The sequence below is a fragment of the Arctopsyche grandis genome, chromosome 10, assembly GCF_051622035.1.
Source record: "Arctopsyche grandis isolate Sample6627 chromosome 10, ASM5162203v2, whole genome shotgun sequence".
NCBI lineage: Eukaryota > Metazoa > Arthropoda > Insecta > Trichoptera > Hydropsychidae > Arctopsyche > Arctopsyche grandis.
Window position 1 is genome coordinate 20,363,184 of NC_135364.1, and position 23,246 is coordinate 20,386,429.

General features: G+C 33.4%; 1 protein-coding gene across 2 annotated transcripts in view; it reads right to left on the reverse strand.

Annotated features, from left to right (window-relative positions):
• Positions 1-19,371, reverse strand: part of Klp31E (kinesin-like protein 31E) — a 53,529-nt gene extending 34,158 nt beyond the window's left edge. For both annotated transcript variants that reach the window (XM_077440216.1, XM_077440217.1), the window contains exons 1-2: positions 19,237-19,371; positions 17,720-17,788 (exon numbers count right to left, since the gene is read on the reverse strand). In XM_077440216.1, coding sequence (XP_077296342.1) covers positions 17,720-17,757 — 38 coding nt within the window. In that variant the 5' untranslated portion in view covers positions 17,758-17,788; positions 19,237-19,371. The remainder of the gene's footprint in view (positions 1-17,719; positions 17,789-19,236) is intronic.
• Positions 19,372-23,246: the final 3,875 nt, after the last annotated feature.

Genomic DNA, 23,246 nt, shown 5'->3' on the forward strand with positions numbered 1-23,246 from the left:
ATTGATATTTGAAGAATATTTGAATATAAAATTAGATTAATTAATTTAAAAAAAATTAATTTATGGGTATATATATACACAATGTTTTAATAAAATTTCTAGATATTACAATTTATTTTTAAATTATTTTTTTTTTATTTAATTAATCTAATATTATTAGTACGTATTACATATATGTACTTTCAGCAGGGAAAAAAAGAAAATCACAAGTAATAAAAAGGATAAGCAGGCAAAAAAGATCGCGAATGCCAAATCTTTGAGTGGAACTGTATGTATGTACATACATATAATGGTAAGAACACACTCAAAAGTGCGGCACGGGACGCATATGTACATAGACTCTAGGGGTGAATTTTATATAAAAAAGTAGTAAGTTCAAAACTGATTTGCTTTTGCCCACAAAAAATGGTTTACTATTTTCAATTACTATGTATTGTCCAACAAAGCAAGAGGGAAAAGAGGTTGAAAATTGACAATAGTGAACCATTTTTGTGGGCAAAAGCAAATCAGTTTAGTACTTACTACTTTTTTATATCAAATTTATATATTTCCCATGATGCCATTACGAATTGCCCCTGAGCGACACGTATAATATTAAATTTGTATATATGTACATATATATAAATTTATAGATTACTAGTTGTTTTACCCGGCTTCAACCAGTATTTGTAATATAAACAGCTTAAACATGGCGAATCTAAAAGTAAATCATTTGTTTTTTTTTATTAAATTTAATTGAATCGAAAAAAATATAACATTCAACCAATTGAATTGTCGTCATAGAAACTTAGTTTTGTTTACGAAGTTCCAAACCAAAGATACATATATACATACTTACACACAAAGTCTCTTTCGAAATTATATATTAGATTAATTTTAAATCATATTCAAATAGTGGTGAAATAGCGGGTAGGATGGTTTTGCCAACTTGATGAAGAAACGTTTCAACAATGAAATCAAATAAATTGACAAACTCTCATAGGAAACAATGGACTTGGGTTCAAAGTCTGACCAGCAGTGCTACATAAATACTTCCAAATAAATTATTTTCAATCCAGGTCAACCCAGGGTTTGAATCCGAGAACCTCTCGGTGGTTGGCATTAACGCAACCACCGAGCTATACTGCTGGCTACTATTCAATTTGATAATACAGGAATTGGAATAGCAAAACTGAAAATGAATAACTGAAATTAAATATCACATGGTTTCCAGGATATGAAAAGATCGATATGAATCATCGAAAAAATATATCTTATCATACACTGTGACCAGCACTGTATGGAATCAAAAATATGTACATACAAACGCATTTTTAAAAATAACCAAACCACTTTGAACGAAAATTAAATTTAACGCGATGCTCAAACATGAACTCCATTCAAAGACTACGATATTGAAATGCAACGGCATTTTAATCGATACCTGTTGCATCAGTCGCCCACACACGACACATGGAAATGTACACAACAAAGCGATAAAACACTGTGGATTTCTACAAAATGAACAAAATGTGTAGCTACCGAAGAGGAATATTAATGTAAAACGGTGCCGAGAAAAGAGACACTTATTAAAATGCAACCGTCGACTTCAGACAAAGCCATAAACAAGAGTCTTCCTGTATCCCTTCAGACGGGACACATATCCTAATTAGAATATCGGAACATCAAAAACAAAGTGCATCCGTGGTTTTTAAAGGTACGGTAGAGATGCAACGGCGACCAGAGAGAGGTCTCTTAACGAGCGACTTGCAACGATAATGGTGCATTCACTTCACCCACGCTGCATATCATCATTGCCATACATTACTATAACAGACCCATACATACAGTATAATATAACCAGATGCATTTTCGCCCGTCGGTCACACGAAGGGTAAGTACATACGATACAAACGAGTACAACTCTGGAAGACCATAATGTAATGAGCTTGCGACACGTTCTAAATATCGTGACGACGAATACACCCACCCACGTGTCGCGAGCAATTTGTAAGTCAGATTAGGTTTTTTTTTGAGCTTTTATCTGGTTGAAGTGTGGGTGGCCGAGACACGTTTGAGGTTTGTCTGGACGCGAAACCCGAAAATATCCGCATTCGCGATTCCGGCTGACAGGATGCGTGACAATGGTCTTCAAATTTAAAGCAGTCCACGTCCTGTGCCGCAAGTCAATTTTGCGCAATGCGGGACTGGAATAATTTTAGCGACGTGTAAAAAATCACCGGGAGGCAGACAGGATGCTTGATCCAAACAAAGTCAAAATTTCTTTTCTTTTTGGCAAGGAGAAGAGTCAGCGCGAGGCCAAGTTCAATGATAAAAATCTACGAAATATAGTTACCAAAATTAAATGTACATATGTATGTATGTATATTACAATAACATCTATGTAAAATCAGCGTTCTTTTACATAAATACATACATACACTTCCAATTAATTAATTAAGAAGAAAATGTGATTCATGACTAGTATTCCATACGATCTAGCAAGTAGCAGTTTTTTTTTATAATAGCTATCGAACTGATAAATTTCGTGTCATTGACTTCACATCATTGAAGAACATATGTATTTATTGTTTACTTTGTTTGGATCGTGACGAGATGATTTATAGTCCGACGACACGCATGCAATTTTTCATTTAAGTATTGTATTGAAGCTTGTTTTTTATTTAGACCAATAACGAAGCGATTTAGATGTGTATTTATTACGCAACAAATCGAGCAACTTGTCGGCTTTCGTTCATGGACTCAAAATTTTATTTATTATTATAATAAATACATTAAAAATTGACAAAGAATAAAAATAATAACAAATTAATGACCGCTGTGACCTGACAGGTTACCCCAATGTGTCACTCCTTACAAAACATAGATAAAGTAAAAAAAAAAAAACAAAAAATATATAAATTATCAATCTAGTGTTGAATCTCATGAAACTGACCAATTCATCAACACCACAATCAAACAGATCCAAATCACGTTAAGGAACCGGACAGCTTCTACAAGAGACGAGTTACCGAAAGCAGATGTTCTCGCAACAAAAGGTTGGAAAAGTCGACAATGACATAAAGCTCTACCACATTCAGGAGCCCAAAATTTAAGCTCAGATAAAATTGAAGAGTTGTCAATACTCCAAAGAAGTATTTGGAAATAGAAACAATCCTTCTCGAAGATATTGATCAACTATCCTCGAAAGCGTTAAACAAAGGACCGAACGTTATATTGCATTTGATATTTTTTTTTCAACAAATCACTCGTAGTATCGCTGGCAACGAAAAATGTTGTAGCAAGAAACTTATCGTTCGATACATTGCTCCGCGAATGACCAAATTATGAGTGAAGCCTTCAAAACTCATTCAAATTCAACATGATATTTTACGAGTAATTAACGAACCAATCGCCTACATTTTTAATATTACATATGAAATAAGCATAAAAAACAAATTTATTTCTTGTTTTTATTGATATTGATAACAACAACCTAAAGATTAGCCCACTTCCCACGCTCGCCAAATAGGTATGCCCGAAGTATTTACCTTGCTACCCATAAGCTCAACAACCTTCCAGTTCAGAATCATTGTTGGCACAATTATAAATTATAACACATATTTCAAATCAGTCATAAAATTTATAGCAACTACTTTCAATATCTCAAGATAAAAGGTTTATAACCTCAATTTCCAGCTAGCAAATTATTCAACACGCACGTATTCCAATGCGTCCAAAAATCATACACTAATTTAAACCCTGACGCAAATCTTAACGTGTATATAAAAATATCAACAGGAAAACTGTAAATTATCAACACGATATCAGTATTTAGTTACCGTCGCACAAAAGGGTATGACATTGCAAGAGATAAGGACACGTTTATAGAATCGGATGCTCCTCATCAGTACACGGAACCACCTGATTCAAACAGCATTGACGTTACGTTAAATAAACAAGCCGGCCGGGTTTTTTTTTACTTTTTATATATAAATGAATTACTTACATGTGAGTAATCGTTCCCTGACTCAAACGAATCATCTATTACGCATTATTGGCTGAATAAGAAATGCCGAAGAAAATTCTAATCGCGAAATTCAATCAAATAGGCGAAAATATTCGAGCGATAAATTACAAGAAACGGGTCACGGTCATTTTCGCGTTTTTTCTTTTACTCGGACGTATCCGTTGGTTCAGGTGCGAATCTACATCTTAGAATAGCCACCGTTTGAAATAAGTAGGACAAATACGCCAGTTTCGTATACAAAATGAGTATTATTAGCTGAAAATGATTAAATTGTCAATTGTTAGAATCCTCGTGTGTGTCGCTACCAAGGTTGAATAATCATGTCAAATGTGCGTTTCAAGGTATTTTATGTAGGTAAACGCATGATTATTTTAGTTCACAATACATTATAGTATGTACATTTAATGTGTAGGTATACATAAGAAAATTCCATTAAAAATAATTAAAATGTGTGATAAAAATATTTGTGTATTATAGTTTTCTATACACAAGTACAACTCAGCTTGTTGTAAACTAGTCATTGTACCGCAAAAACCTATAAAGAGATGTATGTACATACATATGTATTCAACTCAGTATTGTATAGTTTTGGATGCGGAAATAACTTGGGTACGGAAATGACTATGTGTGCTAAAATCTTCTGATGGACTTTTGCAGTATCACTTTTACTACCCTTGTATCACTTTTATCGTGAAAATAGTAGAAAATAAACAGACATTTTAGTACATTGTACCTCAATGATGTATTATATCATTCAGTGGTGGTAGCTATCAATGACGTGTGTATAATGAAAAATTGGTTAAATAGCATTTGTATGTAAATTCATAGACACCATCTACGTATCTTTCAATTACAATTTGAATACACATAAAAGCCGACAATTCATTTCTTATGTTACGCGTATGCTTATAAAATAATCATATTGATCATATAGATATATGTACATAAAAAAGTTCAAACTGAACATTTAAGCCTAACAGAGACACAGAGTGTTACGCAGCATGTGTTTTTTTTTTTAGTTTACATATGTAAACAAACGCTAGCACGTCTGATGTACGCTATAGCGATCCAGGCCAAAACGCACCCCCTGTAGTGTTTTCGGAAATATTTTATCCTCGTATTACCAAAGATTTGAGAGTGATCGATAATGGTGATTCACATATTTTAAGTAATGTAGAATAATATCGTACGAATTAACAATGACATGAACTGGAATCTATCTAGGTATGCCGTGCCGTATGATTCAGTGTGTAAATATTTTTAATATGCGAAAAATCTATCGGAACTATTAGAAAAATACCTACATATTTGTTAAATGTTATTTTATTAAATAATCGGATAAGAAAGATATAGAAATATATGTATTTTTATGTATGTAGAATAATATAAAATATGAATATCGATCAGCCGAACGTCCCAATATGGGACCCCTCAAGTAGTCCGGGCCCTGGAACTTTAACCTCCCCCCCCCCCCCTTCTCAGCGGCCTTGGTCTTGTCGATTTCTACATCATATATTTCATATCCTTGTGGTTGATTTAGAAATCATTCTTTACGAATACAACTGACAGTTGTATTATATTAAATTTTAAAATAAGTTGTTTTTAGAAAGTAAGTAAGAAACGGATTAGAATTTACTCCTCCCCTTTACTAAAAAAAAATGACATCTACCATTATCCCTTACCTTTCCAAAATAAATTTCCCCTTCATATTGTTTCTTGCGGATCGCATTCAAAACAATCAAAGCTCCCATACCAATCGGACGATCTTCGTCACCGATACCATCAGTTTTAATTAAACACATAGCAGAAGAAAACGAGCTAGGAAAAGCCGTGCGATAGTTAGATATTCGACCAAAAGTGTCCATTGTTCCGGTTCAACCTGTCCCACCTTATAATCGCATACATATGCATACTTAAAGCACACGATTCCAAGTGTGAATATATCCGTAAACAAATATTATAATACACCAGAGGCGGGTTGCGACACCCAGAACGGCGATCTCGTGGGAAACGTGCGGGTAACCGTTTCAGAACCCAAGAATGGATTATTATTGTGTGTTTGTTGTTGTGTACCTTACTGGTTTTGCGACCGGTCGGGTCAGTGCACTCCTACGAATGCGGAATTATTAACCATAACAGTTTTTGACGGTGAATTTCGCAATTAGCGACCGCCCCTGAAAATGCGAGTGGCCGAGAGGAGAAAGTGCGCGGGACTCGCGTGTAGCCGACCGATTAAAATGGATCAATTGCGCTTGCAAAAATAGGAAAGAAAGCAGAGAGGAGAAACTGACATGGGGTGTTTCTTATATTTGAGAGAACGAGAGCGATCTAAGCCCAAAGGTGATAATTAAATAGAGAGCTGGGGTGTCACAAGTTTAGCGTTGATCTGGCGAACTCCCCCAGTTGTCGCAAATCAAGTTCTCACGAGTCAGGATGAGAAAGCGTCATAGGATCATTAGCAAGATTAGCGTGACGGTAATCCACCGGGCGATGGTTAAAGGTTATCATTGTGTCATGATCAGAAGCACACTTAGCCATGACTGCTTGCAAGTTTTTTTGCTCGTTCTATGCTCCACCTTCGGCACGCCTACCATCAATGCCAGTTGACTCTTGAGATACTAGATCTAAAGTCAATTCAGTTACGCTATTGAAACGTAACGCTCGAGGCGTCTCACCTTGACAGAAAATAATTAACGAAAGAGTTCAAATGAAACGATCAACATCCTAGGATCTGTGACATTGAAATTTGGCCGTTAAAACGAATTAAAAAATGTCAATTGCAAAACCAGTACTGGTTAGAGAAATTATACTGAAATTTGCATAGACGGCTGAAGATGTGGATTTTTATATTGGTGATTTCACGGCGTTTACGATTTACATAAAACCGTGTTTAATGATATGTTCGAGAAATGCTGTAACATCGAGGTACCTATGTACACCCATTTATATATGTATGTACATAAGATTCATGAATATTAAAATTGCCATTTTATATCACAGTGATTTTCAAATGCGGCCACTAGATTGTTTTGACGTGGCCTCAAAAATCTGAAGAAAGTAAAGAAAACACTGTGCAAAATTAATGGCAAGGTCGAGTCTCTCATCAATGTATGCTAAAATTCGATTAGACTGAGGAGTTAAACGGAAAATTTCGGGTGAGGTATCATAAAAAATAACCTACATTTTACCAGCAATTTGCGAAGGAATTTCCGGCCTTTTGGAAAATTTCGACCAAATCAAAATTTCAGTTGTTACTGACAGCTATTATTAAGTACTGGTGTTGTTCCAGAAAGGAATTGATGCACGAATTAAAATAAAGTCGGAATCGGAATCAAAATCGATATAATAGTTTTAAAATGTCTTTTTTTGAAATCTCCATACTTTTCGATGCACTTACCACATACCCACATACAGTGTTTTATTGTTATTGAGTGTTTTATTTTTAGATAGTTAACTTGTAAAAAAACGCTAGCACGCACAATCTATGCTATGGCACCCAGGCCTAAAATCCTTGTATTGACATGTTTATTTAGACATGATTCCCATAATTGAAGAAAAGTAGGAGAAAAAAAACCCTGTGGAGTGAGAAGATTTTTCACCACGGGAGGCCAAGATCGCGCCCGTGCCATGCGATTAAGTGTGTTTGCGCCTTAACAGTCTGCAACTTTCGGTCTTTTTTCAACTTCTTAATATTAAATTTATTTTGTAGTTTCAACCATTATTTTTTCACTTTTTAACCATTTTTATAGGGCTGTTCTTAGTTTCACTTCGCCTATTGGTCTGACACTATTCCTACATTCTTTCGATCGGTTTGAAACGTTCCAATTTTTAACCACTCTTCCTATTGATTTTTCTTTAAAAACTGAACAGTGGTACAAAAAATTGCATATGTAGCTCTTAAAAACTTTCTCTTATTCAAAGTGTCTCAGATCAAGATCTGATCCTACTAAAAAAAAGCACTTATCTAAAGAGGCTAGTAAAGAAAACATAGTTTTCAAGAAATAGCGTATGTTTATAATAAGTTGTAAGACAGCTGTATCTTATTTGGATTCAATGACTCATGACTAAATTAAACGAGTCTATCAAGTATATAAAAAGTAAACGTTAAAGCTTCATTGAGAATCGCTGATAAATAACTTGAATTATTTTCCATTTTAATTACCTTGAACTGCTGCATTATATCGCAATTGACGCAACAGCGGATTAAATGGAAAAAAGTGAAACGTCACCGTTTTCCAATTAGACGCAACGAGTATGAAAGTTATGTGAAGAACGTGTTGAAACTTAAGTAGAGGGTAGCTTAACTCCTCAAATGAACGTTGAACATGTGTTAACGACGCCAAATGCACTCTAATTATACACCCCAGCACTTTAGTAAAGGGATAACTCGCATTACATGCATACGCACTGTGCACTTCTGCACAATATCAAATTTACTATTTTTAAAGGTACAAAGAGGGGAAAGGAAGATAAAAGCAGGAAGATCTAGTTACGGATCGCGGCTCTGGGCAATAAGATACGCCTTTGACACCTGAAGTTGCTCGAGGCTGCTCTTGCATGACCGTAAGCAATTTTTTGGATAATCGACGAAGCAATTCGGTGTGAAGGTGACTCGGCATCGTCAAGAGGTCAATTTTGACCGCTTTTTTGGCGAAAAAGCGGCACAACAAAGAAAAGGAGGAAAAACAGATGAAACTGGCCAAACTTCTCGGACATTGCATCAAAGTACACTGTTGCGGCCTTCGTGAGCGACAAGTGAAGAAGCCATTGTGAGTGAACGGTGGATTCACTACGTAAATGGTTATTCACGGTTTTTTGCTTCCAACTCAAATAATTACACATCTATTTAAAGCGACACGTGACGAAGCAGCACGATTGGTTAGACCGGGTATGAATATGGATAAAGGTAACGCGATGTGTTGTACGCATGTGGAAAATTACGTAATTGAGTAATAATGACTCCTTTCTTGGCGGTTTTACTTTCCTTTATTACAAGAAATAGAAGAGGGACTGCCGGCTGGTGTATGGTGATTGGCACATCACCTATTGAATGTTTAACTGATACTAACTATTAAATGAACGCAGTGCACCGTTGGTAGCCCTCTGTTTATACATTTATATTAAATATTAGGTGGGGAGCGACCATAACAACATGAAGATTGTCCACATGTTTCTTTCTTGTTTTTAGATGGTAATTTGTGCATTTTAATGATTTGGCAGTCAGAACTTTGAGACTGCTGCTCATAACAAAGACCTCGAGCTCTTCCAGTCCTATTATTCTTTATATGTATGTATATATACATACATATGTTCGTATATATGTATGTATGTATATAATTCGCCATGTTAATTAAAATCGTAGTTACTCACTCAAAATCAACACAAGAACTTAATAGAATACCTCAAAATATTCGAAATACTACCCTTTTGATTAAAAAAATAGTATTTTAGAAAGTAGTGGACCTTCTACCGAGAAATTCTGAGAATTCAAAATATTTAGAGGTGATGCGATTTCAATTCCCGTTACTGTACATAAATTTATCTTGCAAACAATATGTATGCAGCTTCTACAAGTGGATCAATAGTGTTGAATCAGCATTGAAATTTATGATCCAGACGTTTTAAATAAGAAATAAAAGAAATCTAAATTTCACTCGGCAAATTTCTTTAACTGAGAGGAGACCGTCCATGCTTGCCAATTTTTTTGCGCAAAAACGAAGAAAGCGAAAATTTTAATATGATGTTGAAAATTGCTTTTTGGATAGAGATGGTTTTAAATTACATTAAATCCGATAAAAAAATTCAATTTCATTGCGGTCAATGATAGATTGTGTGCTTTCATCTGAAAGGCAAAGCATTTAAAGTCGTGAGACAAACTCACGTTTTCTATTCAATCTACATATAATACGATTTAATTCAATAATAATACTAATCTAAACAGATCATCAATTTTATTGCAGATATATCAATAACCACAATGCGATAAAATCTACATATGTATGTACAAAAAGAAATAATGGAAAACCAGTATATTTCCGTTTTCGGTATCCAAACCTGTAGTAGCGTCGTTCTATTTGACCTCTGAATTGAACAATTTAAGCCACTTACTCATTAAAAATAGATAAAAAATACATAAATCGATTGAGCGTGTCTGGAAAATGGCGTTACATATGGAAAACGCAGGAAAGCTCGTTCAAACTCGAACGATCGAATTCACCTTGACAGTTCTGTCATCATCTGGAGGAGGTATGTATGTTTTTTCCTCGACAGGTCTTGACAGACGTTGACACGCCGAGCGACAAGGTGAGACATGCAACGTCTAGATTTCGGGTAGAACTCATGATGAACGTTTGAAAATGTCATTGAGGTGCGGCGACGACGTGTGGAGAAAACGAGGTTGAGGCAAGGAAGGAGGACCAGAGCAGACCACATGGCGAGCGCGCGACAGATGGTGCAAAACCCCACCAAACAGCCACACAACTGGAAACGGAACAAAGCTCAAGCCGAAGCGGGGGCGGCTGCTCGAGATTGAGATATGATTATAGGAAAATAGAAGAAGAAAAAACAACGATAGCCATTAACGGTAGGTGTAATGTTGACACGCATTGCTCGACCGTCTGTGGGTATAGTTGACCAATCGACGTTTTTTGCGGTCCAGCATTACAAAGAAACGAGACAAGCATTCTTTGAATTATGTCGAAGACAATTATTATTATGTACATAAAAAGTTCCGTTCCCATCGGTATACTAATCCAATTCAGGATCGTACTCCAAGGAAAGCAGTGCTACGACTGCTCCAACACTCATATCATAGCTCATTTAAAAGTATTTCTACCAGTACGATGTTTCTGGATATGAACTATGGTACACATTAGTAGAAATGTTATTGTTGCAAGGGGTGTCAATAGAATTTAGCCACTATGTATAGCGACATACACCATAAATAGCTCTACGCTATAAGACCTAAATTACTCAAAATTTGAAATTGTATTGTTGGCCTAATTGGTCTCTTCATCAGTCTTTGATTATATCCCAAAATAATCTATGTATTATACATATGTATGTATGTGAAATCGTATCGCATCAAATGTTGTACCTATGCTATATAATTTTCATTAACTAGTCTTTATAGATGAAAACCTCTGCAAACCTTTTAAACTTTCATCTACTGTTCTCTACACATTTTGTTTACTATTCACCATCCACTTCCGGACGATGACTTCTTCAACACGCTTCTATTCATCTCTGTTTTGAACAACTCACATTCAGCTCACACATTTCCAATTTCGTCTACCCATCTTCCTTGCAGCCTTCCTTTCACCCAAAACATTCTCTCGGGTAACATTCTAACACTTCTTATTTCCACCTTTCGTTAATTCTTCAATTCGTTCATTTCAATCTCGTCACCTTCTCCGCCACTACCCTTGTCATGCTTCTCACCCACGTATTCGGTTTTCTATCTCAACTCGTTATGCCGAGCATATAGTGATCCATACTTCATTGAGGGCATTGTACTTTGTGTAGCATCTTGGCGTTCAATTTCCAAGTTTCACATCCACACGTCGATACCAAAACGCATTGATCGAAGATCTTTTTCTTCAGGCAAAGTGTCATTTTTTTATTTTAAACCAGCATTTCAGTCCATCATAATTTCACACGTGTCTTTATTTCTTCTTCGTTACTATCGGACATGTCTATTTAATGAAATGGCTCAAAATCCAATATTTTTTTAAACTTTCTATTGGATACCATTTAAAAGCTAGCTCATAAAATATTTTTCTTATTATTAGCCTTTTACGATTAATATAAGTATCATTATATGATTGTCTAATATTACTTTCTGTATCCAAGATTCACATGCATATGCTACATATGTATATAATTATGAAAAATACGTATACCTGAAATGGTATTAGGGAATGAACTTTTGAATTTGGTATGCGGCCCTACAGACATGGCGTTTAGCAAAGCGCACAGGTGATCAGTTACAGCCGCAGGCGAAAGGTTAATATGCATATAATATATTCGAGTCATTAAATTAAGATAATACGAGGAATGCCTCCTCGCCCCCGTGGATTTCACCATCTATTAATTTTTGCGCACACACAGCACGTTCGCCATTTTGAAACCGTTTATTACGCCTCAAAACGACGTTTTCCAGATGAAAACAGATGGGCGTAAGCGACACTGCGATGCGTTGGCGCGTAAGTTATGTGAGAGGAAAAAAAAGCGTTTTAAATAAAATCTATAACAATTTGCACATATAAATGAGTGCTTAAAATGCGAATGCAAATAGAAACGCCTCTATTGCGACAAAGCGAGCATTATGCACACGAGCGCTATGTTAGAAACATGCAATAAAATGTCAACTTTCGGTAAGTTATTATATTTGGTACGCTGAGCTGATAAAATATGCGATAAATTACGAGTGTCCCAATATATTTATATACACTGATGAACTCATGACTGTCGGTGTGGTGTGAAAATATTGATTTTTATAACATAAATATTTCCATCTCGTAATAAAAACAAACGTGAATCTAACAATGCAGACAAAATATACATACATAAAAGCTTACAAATATTATATTCACATATATCAACGCTCAAGTGCTATATAAACATACTATATATACATAAAATTTCTGCTAAAGTTCATATAATATCGAAAAATATGCAGCGGAATTACCCAGCCTCACCTGTATTTGAATTCGAATATGTATAAATGAATTTCATTTCATTTCAGTAGTCTTTGAAGCGGAAAATTTTTATATCTCGATTTCAAATAATAATACACCTTTCCAAAAAATTTCAAAGCAAGAGCGCAAAAGAGCTTGTAAAAAATTATTTTTCTACGAAATTAACAATATCAAAACCCTCTACCCTGTTCTATGAACTATGAACCTCTAGCACTCGCTACCTTAAAATATGCGATTCCTATAGGTCAGAGCATCTTAGCTGAGCAACGTTTATTTATTTTAATGAGTCATGAAATAAATAAACTTCAAATAAAACAGATATGTATCCAAAGTTAAACGTCATATTATCTTGATTTTATTATGTTGATGACTGTCTGGTATTAACCACTACCAGGGATTATTTTTTTACCATACAAACCAGCAGCATAGCTCGTCGGTTGAGTTAACGCTAATCACCGAGAGGTTTCCGGGTAAAAACCCTGGGTCGACCTCGATTGAAAAGAATTTATTCTGTAGTGCTGCTGGTCAGACGTGGATATTTGTAACTCCAAGTCAATCGTTTTCTATCAGAGTGGTTCCTCGTCAATGGTAAATGTAAATTAAAAAAAAAAATCAAGTTATGATTGAAAAATGTGTGATTACAATAAGCTTTTATGAAGGAGAAAGTTCTGGTCAATCACAGTTGAACTTGCACCCAGAAACTGTGTACACAGTAGTTTGTTGTTTCACATCCTACATTGATATAAATCCGCATTAAGACGTTTTAGAGCGTTGAACCCTTAAAACGCTACCATTTCAATTTAGTAAAGAGGGTGTGCACATACTTTCCTTGCAATACGAGTAGTGGTTTACTCAGTAACGAGAGACAAAAAGTGCATACGGCTAAATGCAGCACGCATGCGACGCAAACTGAAAATACTCGCATACATATGTACATGTGAACACGGGAGGGATAAAAAGCCGAATATAGGTAGTCTAGGCACGCAATTAGCAAATAAGCGTGTGATCTGAAGAAATCGGACATTGATTCAATTTCCAACATTCCTCCGATCATGTTCGAAAGTAGCAATCGATGCAAAAACCAATAAAACAGTAAATATATACATGCTGTGGCAGTTCAGGTATGGGCGTTCGGCCACCGCTCACGCAACTTGCGCAACACGTGTCCTAAAGTAAAAATAATTATTTGAAAAAGGGAACTAGAAAACACAGGCCACATAGAGCTCTACATAGAGCTCTATGTAGACCTTTGCAAATAATAATGTTGAGGTAGAGAGCGCGTGAGCTTAAAGTAGCCGAGTGGTGCGTGCCACTTTTGGAAACCTTGACATCGGTGACCCTCGTACTAAAATTTTCCTAATCGATAGTCCCGTTCTTCTTGCAATTTATATACAGAGAAATTCTCTCAGTTCACGTATATGGTATAGATAAAACATTTGTGCTTCCAGCACGTACATACGTTCTAGATAAGCTTAGACAGAAGCAGACCAGGTCCTGCTCCATGAAAAGATAGCCAAAATGAGCTGAATTGAACATCAGTATCAGAGTAGACCCGTTTGAACGTGTGCACATAATACAATGCACTATGTTTCATTCCAGTGACAGTACGAAGACAAGTACACAATTACTATTGATCAACCAATAGGAATCGGCGCATGTATACGTTAGAAGTTTATAACAAAGCTTATCAACCGATATAAATCGAAATTTAGAGTCTGCCTGCTGTCAAGTTGAGGAACGGAATTGAGGAATATAGACAGTGAGAACAGTATACCCACATGCCCGGAAACCAATTTAAATATTCGCCTAAATGCAACGGATTACAGCAGAAAATCCGCTTTAGTAGAGGTCGTGCCATTTATAAAGGCCTACCACCACTTCTTGGAAAAGTTGCGCAAGTCACGATCAGAACGCGATCCCACCGTGCGCACCTTTTTTTATAGGGTGGGGGTGGGCCCTTACGATCCCTACATATGTACATTATATCTACATCATTATCTACATTATTTAAATAGTACATGTGACATATTTGTATACGATATGAACATCTTTTTTATTATATAAACTTGTATAACTCGAGTAGTTATAGTCAACGTGTATATAACTACTCGAGTTTTCAAATTGGTAAAAAAATGCTAAAATCTGTGCGTATATATTTCACAATGTTAATATAGATGATAAGCAACCATCTAATTTCATTGTATAAAATGATTAAAGATGAAAGGCTTCTGGCGTTCGTTTTCTCCATTTCATTACTGTTCCACATACATATAGGTACTATCTAACTAGACGCAAGAGGTAATTTGCTCCTTGTTAATTAACTATAACTACATTGTAAACAAATTCTAAAATTCTTGTGATGAAAGGTCCGGAAGCTTCGTAAATTTAAACCTTAAATTGCCCATTTTAAATATGCAATGCCACAATAACGCATGCAAATCCCGTTCCCGTTCTCGTTCCCGTTCCCACTTGTTGGAAAAACGCAGGCAGCGAACACATTTGAAATTATTGCGTTTCAATGACACTCATTCCCGTTTTTCCCGTTTCCGCTCCTGTTTTTGGGGCGATTTTTTTTCACGGTAATCTTCCCTGACATGCATACAACAAATCCTGAAAGTTCCATCGTAATCGGTCAAGTGGTTTAGAAGCCTATACGAGAAACACAGACATTCAATTTTATATACATATGTATGTATATAGACGTATTTGGACGAATGCATGCAGCTTTTAAATCAAAAATGCCACTTTGCCTGAAGAAAAAGATCTTCGATAAATTTGTTTTGAACGCAAATTTGCTACACAAAGTCCAATGCACTCAGAGAAGTGTGGAACGCTGTATGCTTGGCATAACGAGGAAAGATAGGAAACAGAACACATTCGTGGGGGAGAAGTATGACACGGGTAGTGGATATGGTGGATAGAGTGAAGAGATTGCAATGGCAATGGGCGGGCCACGTGACTAGAAGAATGGACGAAAAGACGAAAGAAGCATACCCGAGCTAGAATGATACCCGAGAGAATGCAATGGGGTAAAAGGAAAACCACAGGGAAGATGAGTAAATGAAATTTTAAAAAATGCGTGGGGTGAGATGGATGAGAGTTGCGCAAAACAGAGGCGAGTGAAAGCGTGTTGGAGAAGCCTTCATCCAGCATTAGATGGTGAATGGCTGTAAAAAAATATTATAAATAAAAATATTTAAAAAAAAAATCCAAACTCTACTGGCGAACGGTGGGTCATCTATGTATATATTTTTTTCGTAAACAGAAGATGCTCACACATTTTTTTTTTCAATTTAAGACCGTTGAATTTTAATTCCAATCGAATATTTGTTCTGCGAGTGCGATATTAGTATAATATGTTTGCTTATCATAAAACCGACCGTCGCTCGTCGAATGCAAAACTTCGACGATACAATTTACCGAACGACAAAACAAAAATGTATCTTGAAATGTTATAACCATAATTTTTGCCGATTTTGATACACATGAACAAAAAACCTTGGAAATTATCCAGAGTTAAATTGTTCCGAAAGATAAAGATGGATTGAGCAAATATGTGCGAGCAAATTCAAACCGAGTCAATGCAAATTTTAATTTATATTAATTACACCTTGACATTAACAAATTTTTAGCCTGCAGTAAAAATTAGCCTACATTTTGCATATAAATCAGACCACTTTTAAACTATTCAAAATAATTACACATTATGCAACACTTGTTATTTTAAAAAGTCGACTCGAAACACGATACACGTTGACTACGGAACAAACTTGTGAATATTTACTTTTTGAAAAAAATAAATCTGTAAAAGGACTTCCTTGTCGGCTATTTAATAGCAATTCTATACTTACACTATCAAAAGAATAACAAAGGAAGTGCGTATGTCCTTAAACAAATATGACCATAATAGTATATTCATATTTTATTTAAAGTTTGCAAATAAGATGTACAATATTACACATTTAAAAAAAAATACTCAACAAACTAAACTCATCATCGCAGAAAATCCTTTCAAAAAGTGTTTTTCATTGACCTGATGAGTTCGCATCATCAATATTTCGGAACAGGACATGTCAATTAATACACAGTGTGAACAGGTGCGTTTCCACACGAAAAGAACAAAGTGTGTAAACAATAGTAAACGACGAAGGTCGGTCGGTTGGTGTGTTAAATGATTATATCATTTGTGTAAAGCTGCATGTGTACAAAATATAAATATTTTCACATCCAATGGACAATTTGCGAACATCTCAAATAGTGAAATTATGTCATTGACATTTATGTATACGTGCAATTTTTTTTTTGTTATTGCGTATGAATATATTGAAACCAATTAATATGTATGATTTTAAGTTTAAAAAAACAAAACATGCTCAAACAATTAGGTACACTTTCATGTTTGCATAAGATGTATATGAAATGAAATCATCGCACCAGACTGATCAAACATAATTTGTAAATATAGAATTTTAAATTGCAAAGAAGGACATTCATTCAATACAAATTGTTTTTAATAATAATCCTACGAAAACTCATTTAACAAAGAGGATAATCATTTTTAAGTACCGGCACTGAAAATAAGATTATGCACCGTAAAAGATAAGATAGTGACAATAAAACTAAAATATTATGTATGAAGAATTTTAAATAACATATTACTGACTATATACAAACACAAATATATTTTGGCCACTTCCATACGTGACAAATACTATACAACGCTAATAAAATGAATGTTTCAATTTCTAAATGTTTCTCCCACACATTATATCATGCATCCTTTCATGACTTTCACAAACGACATATTAAAAATGTAACACTTACAATAGTCTCTTAATGATTAAACTTCGTCCTTGCAATGTGAGTAATTATTCATAACTCGGTCTTTTGAATGAAATAGTAAAGAGTAGAATAGCATTACTTATTGTCAGTAAAACGTTTAGTGTGACCGATCATTTGTTACAGACTATCTTAATGTAGATGCATCGTTTTGAAAACAATTGTTTCTTACCGTACAGCCACTCGTACGCTTGTGTCATCATCAGGCATTATTAAGCTTTTTTTGAAAAATAGCCGAAATCTGAAAACATAAAAAATTCAAATGATTAGTTTCAATGACAAATGTATTTATTAGACGGGATGTGTTTAATCATGTGCAATGAAAATGCATTTTCATTAGATTTAGCATAAGAAAAAAACAATAATAAATAACTCTTTGTTTACAAACAATGCATTTTTTTTATTGAGCTGCGTACACACTTTTTATTGCATAACATAATTATTTTTATTGTGTTTACAGTTTGTACGAATCAATATGGAAATATTAACAATCATCAATTAATTTCCGCTATTAATAATCAAAATTAAAATATTACATTTTAACTAGATCAATTTAAATTATCAAAAAAATATTATAAAAATAAATTAAGATGATGGAATCGAAAGATTTTAATTTAATTCTAAAAATATATATACAAAACTCTTATATGTAATTTAAATACATATATGAAAATATATTTTTCAGCAATGCTGAATTCCTACATAAGTAAATTCATGAGCATATTCGGCATAAGGTTATAAAAAATTATGTTGAATATGTACCTTCGAAATTTCAGAGATTAACTTTTATTTTTTGTTTATTATTTAAATAATCATTTTATGTAAAAAAAATGTTTATTATTCTTTTTATATTTGTACATGTGCTTTTTGTCCGTAAAATTTTACACTAGATATTGCATACAATTATCTTTTACAAATAAGGGACGGATACTCATTGGGGCAAAATATTTTTTAGTCGTTTTGTTAACTTCATAGAAAAAAAATTTTGCTCCTTTGCTTTCAGCACTGTTGGAACGCGTATTGCTATTTGGGATTGCCCTAATGACTACGCGTAGTCTAGTTACAAGGTATAATTATAAATATTTACCATTTATTTAAAAAGTAAAAGGGGAGCAAAGAAATTTTAAATAATTATTTATTTTTAGCACTGGTCTATATACTATATATGATTAATTAACCAAGTAGACAAATTAAGCTTCACGGGCAAATTTAACTTAAAATTTTACAAATTTAAAACACCATAGCCAAAGGGCATCTTTATATTACATTCTATGTATGCACATGGTACATTTGCACAAATTTCCAACACTACTTCCCCTATACGATATACTTAAATAATTGTTTTAATTTAACACAAAACACGCACGAATAACACCTACTTGAGTAGATACAAACACGCATACATACGAACTATACATAGATAGACACTTTTGAGAGGAATACGAGCGCGCGCACTCTTTTTACGTAAATCGTCATAAAAACGAGATCGAAACGGACATTGTTGTGATGCGCACATGCTCGCTATTATTACGTACGTGGATTATTGACATGATTATGTCGATAATTCCCGGTTGACAGAATTGATTTGTTTACGGGACGCAGAAGCGCATGAAATCCGAGCCCCAGTTAGGGGATGACAATTGGCGATCGAATTGAATGAAATCGACGCTGGAATGAAGCGATACTCACTTAGATGTGGACGTTCATGTGGAGGCGAGACGCTGCTGCAGATCTGTCAATAATTAATATCGCGATCGACCGTGGAGATTGATTGTGGCACGCCGTCACACCGCGTCCACTCTCGCCGAAACCCGGCGACTGACTGATGCCTGACGAACCGGTTGGCGTGGAGGGGAACGAGGAGTGGGGGATTCGCTAAGCGGGGGGGAGGGGTGGCGAATGCGGGAATATGAGGGGGCGTCAGCTGACTTCTTCACAACATGAAACGATCGTCGCATCCACCGCCGTCTAATATTTGGCCACTTCGTTTCCGTTTCCGGTGCCGCTAATGACCACTCGTTTTCATTTGTTTCCTTTCGTTAGCTCGATTCGGAAGATTTTTCAATTTTAATCTGAATTCTTAAATATGCATACGTTATAGCTGTTATAAGTCATCGAATCTTATTTCATTTTTGTATAAAAAACGTCTTAGTCTCTTGAAGCGATCGTCTTACAGGATTTTCAGGAGTAACTTTACGTTCGTATGGCGCCATTTTCATTTCGAGCAAATTTTTTGCTGTAAAATTCAGTCGTAACGTCATCGAAGTTGCCCATATTGAATTTAAAAAACTTCACACGTTATTTTGGATATCTAAAATAAATCCGATTGTTAAGCTTCAGAGATTGTATGAAATTGTAAATCCTACAGAAGAAAACAATGAACTGATAGAGGAATCGTTTTTTTTTATTTTGATCCTTAGTACCACTTTTATTTTATTTTATTAGTGCCACTTAGTCACTCATTTTGGAGTTATTTTATTTCACTCTTCATATAACATTTATATTAATTAAAATAAATTTAATGTATTATGTATTAATGATGTCATGTCATAAAAAATGTCATATCTTTGTAAGTAATTTAAAAAAAAATTGGTGGAATATAGTGTCAACCCACAATTCTTGCTATGCAACATTTTATATTTTCATTTTATGTTTAATATATTAATGTTTTGTTACTGGAATTATTAAGGATATGTCATTAAAGCGAATAGAAATAAATTTGAACAAAGTTTAAAATTGATTTATCTCAAATTTTTATCTCTTATTTAATTTTTGTATAAAAAACGTCTTTGTCTCTTGAAGCGATCGTCTTACAGTATTTTCAGGAATAACTTTACGTTCGTATGGCGCCATTTTCATTTCAAGCAAATTTTTTGCTGTAAAATTTAGTCATAACGTCACCGATGTTGCCCATATTGAATTTAAAAAACTTCACACGTTCATTTGGATATCTAAAATAAATCCGATTATTAAGCTTCAGATATTTTATGAAATTGTTGCATTTGTAAATTTCGTGTTGCCCCGCACCCAATTTATATTAAACGTCTTGTCGCGTGCAAAATTTAATTTCCACCTTATCGCTGATGACTGCAATAAAAAGTTTTTCAATTATGGTTTTTCATCGATGAACGACATTTTTATAATGAGAAAATTTCATATACACACATACTCTTCGATTATACGAATTCTCAATTTCTCAAGATTAAACAGTAGAGGTGATATTAATCAAAATGTAATATGTACTTTTAACTGTAAACCAATCAAAATGCAATTAATTATTCGATATAAAGATGTAACTTTCTTAATTATTCGTTTAAATATGAGTCATTTAAACTTTGTGTTACATGTATCAATGACACTCACCGAATAAATAATGTACATATGTAACATTAATTTAGTCTATAATTTCCTAAATTATAACTAGAAATATTGTTCTAATTCATGAAATAAAACAAAATAATGGTTATTTTAAAATTTCTATTAATGGATAATTATTAAAGTATATTGTTTGTTATTTTGTACAGGTTAAATACAATAGTTACAATGCTATTTACAATATATGAGCAACGATAACTGTGATACATTTTTAATATATTTACAAACATTAACAACATAATGCCATTGTGATAATTGTAAACGTAACGAAAAAAAAAATCAAATAAAAAAAAAGGAGGCACTGAGTTCTTACATTTAACTATCTTAACGTCATTATGGAATTACATAAGATTATTGAAAAAGGCTTTTAAGACTTCATTCGAAATTGCAATTATTTAACCATCCAAACTTTAAATCAAAATCAATTATAGATAATATTTAAGGGTAGAATGGTGTGAAAATTCTTTTTATTACTGTGAATGTTATTAATTTTAAATACAACTATCAACATAGATAAAAAAATCTATGCTCTATTAAAATTCAAGCTAATTATTATATAGTGCATTAACATATTGAACTCGATGCACAATAAAAATACAAACATATGTGTGTATTTCGTAAAATAAGTATATATAACTCTATGCAATTGGTTAATATAATACTAGATATAACAGTTTAACTACAACCAACGCAGTATTATAACTAAAAAGCTATAAATGCGAAATATAATAATTTTCCAAATTAGATTGGTAATACATTTGTAGCACATTGGCTATTTAATTTTGAAGCAACAAATTATAATTTGAAACTGATTCCATCAGAATACAAGATGGATTATTAAAAAATTTACTAATAACAAATATGCAACGCATATTTCAATATTTTATTGTTAATCTGAAAAATTTAGCATCAAATAGAAAAGAAGCATAATAAATATCAGATAAACTATATAAAACTAGTTATATGAATATAAATCAGCCAGAAAACATATTGTAAATTTAACCAAATAAATGAATAAAAAAAATTCAGTTTCAAAACAAACGAAGTAATAAATAATTTCGAAGACCTGAGGAAAATAATATCTTACAAAATTATTATGTATGTACATATATATTCAACATACATACATGAAAGAAAATCTTTGTTAAATACGTGTGACTAGTTATTGTTTTTGCATTATGTATGTACATACATACATACATATTTATGAATATGACTACTATTTTGTAAGTATTATTTGCATATTATAATTTCACTTTTTTAATAATAATACATAGTATTTATAAATAATAACTATTTGTGCATTATATAGAACCTTCGTGATTTCAAAAATATATGTATATAATTTAATAATGGTACACTGGATCCATTACACTTTCGCTATAAAACTTCTTCTAAGAGTAAACTATACATATTTAATACTTGAAAAACAGCTATTAGCAATCCAAAGTTATTAAAATAGTAATAGTTCAGGTAAAGTTAAGAAATAATACATATGATTGAATGCACAACGTGATGCACTATGGAATAGTGAAACTATTCACTGAAATTTTGCACTAATTAATAATATTTAACATATACATATAATCGATCTATATTCATAACAATCTGAATACTATTAGTTTTTTAAACAATATCACATTTTTTTTAATTTTGTGTGCAATTGTTTTTCGTGGCATACATATATATAATAAGAAATGTAATTAAGTACAAGATATGATAGTTCGTTCATTATTTCTCTTTCCGTTAATTATTCTTATGATATATAAATAGTTTAAGTGACAGTGAGTTTTTATTGCCCTCAAATATACAAAATTTCTTACAATACATAATATTGTTAAACAAATACTACTTCCAAAATTAATAAAATATGATAAAACCCAGTTCCAAAATATCAATTGCGTTTGATGTATGAATTAGGAGAGCAGGATATAGGCCGATTTAAGAAGTTAAGTATTCACATACATATGTACTATTTATAAAAATCATGATGTATTAAATTCAATATAAATATTAGAATAATTATTTTTCATGCTCGTTTTTAGTATGAAAATTTTAGCAAAGACTGTAGTAAATAAATCTAAATTACAGTCAAAGTGATTTTAGTATTAAAGTCGAAGAGAAATACACATGTAATAATTTATGTCATTTTTACCAATTGTCATATCAATCGAAGGACCAATTAATCGGTACCATTCAAAATTGTACACCAAAATAACGTACACACACACTTACTAGTATTATATAAAAAATGTAGCATAAATTACATACACGATAACATACCAAATATACCACATTAAATACAACATTCAAATCACAACCAC